General features: G+C 64.9%; 1 protein-coding gene across 1 annotated transcript in view; it reads left to right on the top strand.

Moving 5' to 3' along the window:
* Positions 1 to 1,962, top strand: part of FLII (FLII actin remodeling protein) — a gene marked incomplete at its 5' end in the record, with an annotated part of 24,104 nt that overhangs the window by 12,049 nt on the left and 10,093 nt on the right. Inside the window, 5 exon segments of the mRNA XM_014592908.1 lie at positions 84 to 245; positions 543 to 646; positions 968 to 1,143; positions 1,230 to 1,387; positions 1,708 to 1,792. Coding sequence (XP_014448394.1) covers positions 84 to 245; positions 543 to 646; positions 968 to 1,143; positions 1,230 to 1,387; positions 1,708 to 1,792 — 685 coding nt within the window.

Raw genomic sequence — 1,962 nt, 5'->3', positions numbered from 1 at the left:
GGAAGGGCCGGGGTTGGGGTGAGGGCGGGGCCTGGGTGCCTGCCGCTGTCTCAGGCAGCCCTGCCTTCCTCGTTTCCCTGCAGCATTGACAACATCCCCAACCAACTCTTCATCAACCTCACGGACCTGCTGTACCTGGACCTCAGCGAGAACCGCCTGGAGAGCCTGCCTCCGCAGATGCGCCGCCTGGTGCACCTGCAGACGCTGGTGCTCAACGGGAACCCGCTGCTGCACGCGCAGCTCCGGTGAGCACCCAAGGCCGTACCCTGGTAGATGCAGCCTGGCAGTCCCGCCTGGCCCCTTCACTTCCCTGGAAGTCGCCCTGGCCCTTCCCCCTTAGGCCTGGCCTTACCCTGTGCTTCAGCTGTGCCCTCAGGCCTATTCTGTCCCTCACCTTGTCCTGTCCTCCTGCCTACCCTACCCTGCAGTCCCTCTGCCCGGCTCCTCAGGCAGACATGACCTGCACCCTGACCTGCCCCTACAGAACCCACACACAGCCCCTGGGGCTGCCGCCCACTCTGACGCTCATGTTGCCCTGGCAGGCAACTCCCAGCGATGACAGCCCTACAGACCCTGCACCTGCGGAACACCCAGCGCACCCAGAGCAACCTCCCCACCAGCCTGGAGGGCCTGAGCAACCTCGCAGGTGGGGCAGCCCCAATCCCGGTCCCATTTGGGCTCCCTTACTTCTGTATGAATGAAGGGCCTTGAACCCTGCTCCTCGGGCCACTCCCCAGTGGGCACAGGACACAGCACGGTTGTTCCCGTGGCTATTGTGATGGCTGAGTGGCGTCGAATTGCGTCCCCTGTCTTTATATCTGGGCGCGGGGGGGGGGGGAGGCAAAGACAGATTGTCACTTGCCTAGGGCCACACAGCTGGAGGTGGCAGAGCTGGGGTTCCCACTGGGGTCGGCTGCCCCCATGCCTGCAGTAGGGCCCTGGCTGACGTGGCCCATCCCTCTCTCAGACGTGGACCTGTCCTGGAACGACCTGACACGGGTGCCCGAGTGCCTGTACACCCTCCCCAGCCTGCGCCGCCTCAACCTCAGCAGCAACCAGATCTCAGAGCTGTCCCTGTGCATCGACCAGTGGGTGCACGTGGAGACCTTGAACCTGTCTCGCAACCAGCTCACCTCGCTGCCCGTATGTGCGGGGCCCTGCAGGGGAGGGCGGGCCCGGGCCCCGCCCTGACCACCCACCGCCACCCGGCTCCCCTCTCCCCTCTCCAGTCGGCCATTTGCAAGCTGACCAAGCTGAAGAGGCTCTACCTGAACTCCAACAAGCTGGACTTCGACGGGCTGCCCTCGGGCATCGGCAAGCTGACCAGCCTGGAAGAGTTCATGGCCGCCAACAATAACCTGGAGCTGATCCCCGAAAGTCTCTGCAGGTGCCGGGCAGGGTCGGCCGCAGGGGGACCCAGCACCGAAACCCCATGTCGTCGGAGGCCACCTGTGGCCTTTGTACATCATCTGGGGTGGACATGGCTGGTTCGCCTTCGTGGAGGGAGACCATGTGGTCAGTGCCACCTGAGTGTGGGATGCGGTGCTGCTTCCATCCCCTCCTGGAGGTCACGCTGCCACAGGGGTGATCTCCCGGCAGGGAGGGGTTCCTCTGGCCCTCCCTGCCTCACCTCTGCCAGGACTGGCAGTTTCCCCACCTCTCCCCTGTCTGTCACCTCCTGAGGCCCCACTGGCCCTGTCCTCGCAGGTGCCCGAAGCTGAGGAAGCTTGTTCTGAACCAGAACCGCCTGGTGACCCTCCCGGAGGCTGTCCACTTCCTGACAGAGATTGAGGTTGGGGCAGGCCCAGCTGGGGGAAGGGCTGCAAAAGACCACACAGGGTGGGTCTGGGAGTCCCACACAGGCCTCCTGAAGGGTGCCCCGTGCCAGGATGCCATGGGGGTGGCTGAGCCACAACCGTGTCTGTTGCCGGGTCAGGAGGAACCAAGCCCTCTGCCCGCTCC

This window comes from Tupaia chinensis, unplaced genomic scaffold (genome assembly GCF_000334495.1).
Source record: "Tupaia chinensis unplaced genomic scaffold, TupChi_1.0 Scaffold138725_1, whole genome shotgun sequence".
In the NCBI taxonomy this organism is placed as follows: Eukaryota; Metazoa; Chordata; class Mammalia; order Scandentia; family Tupaiidae; genus Tupaia; species Tupaia belangeri.
The sequence above is the reverse complement of the archived record's forward strand: the minus strand, read 5'-3'. Positions and strand labels throughout refer to the sequence as shown.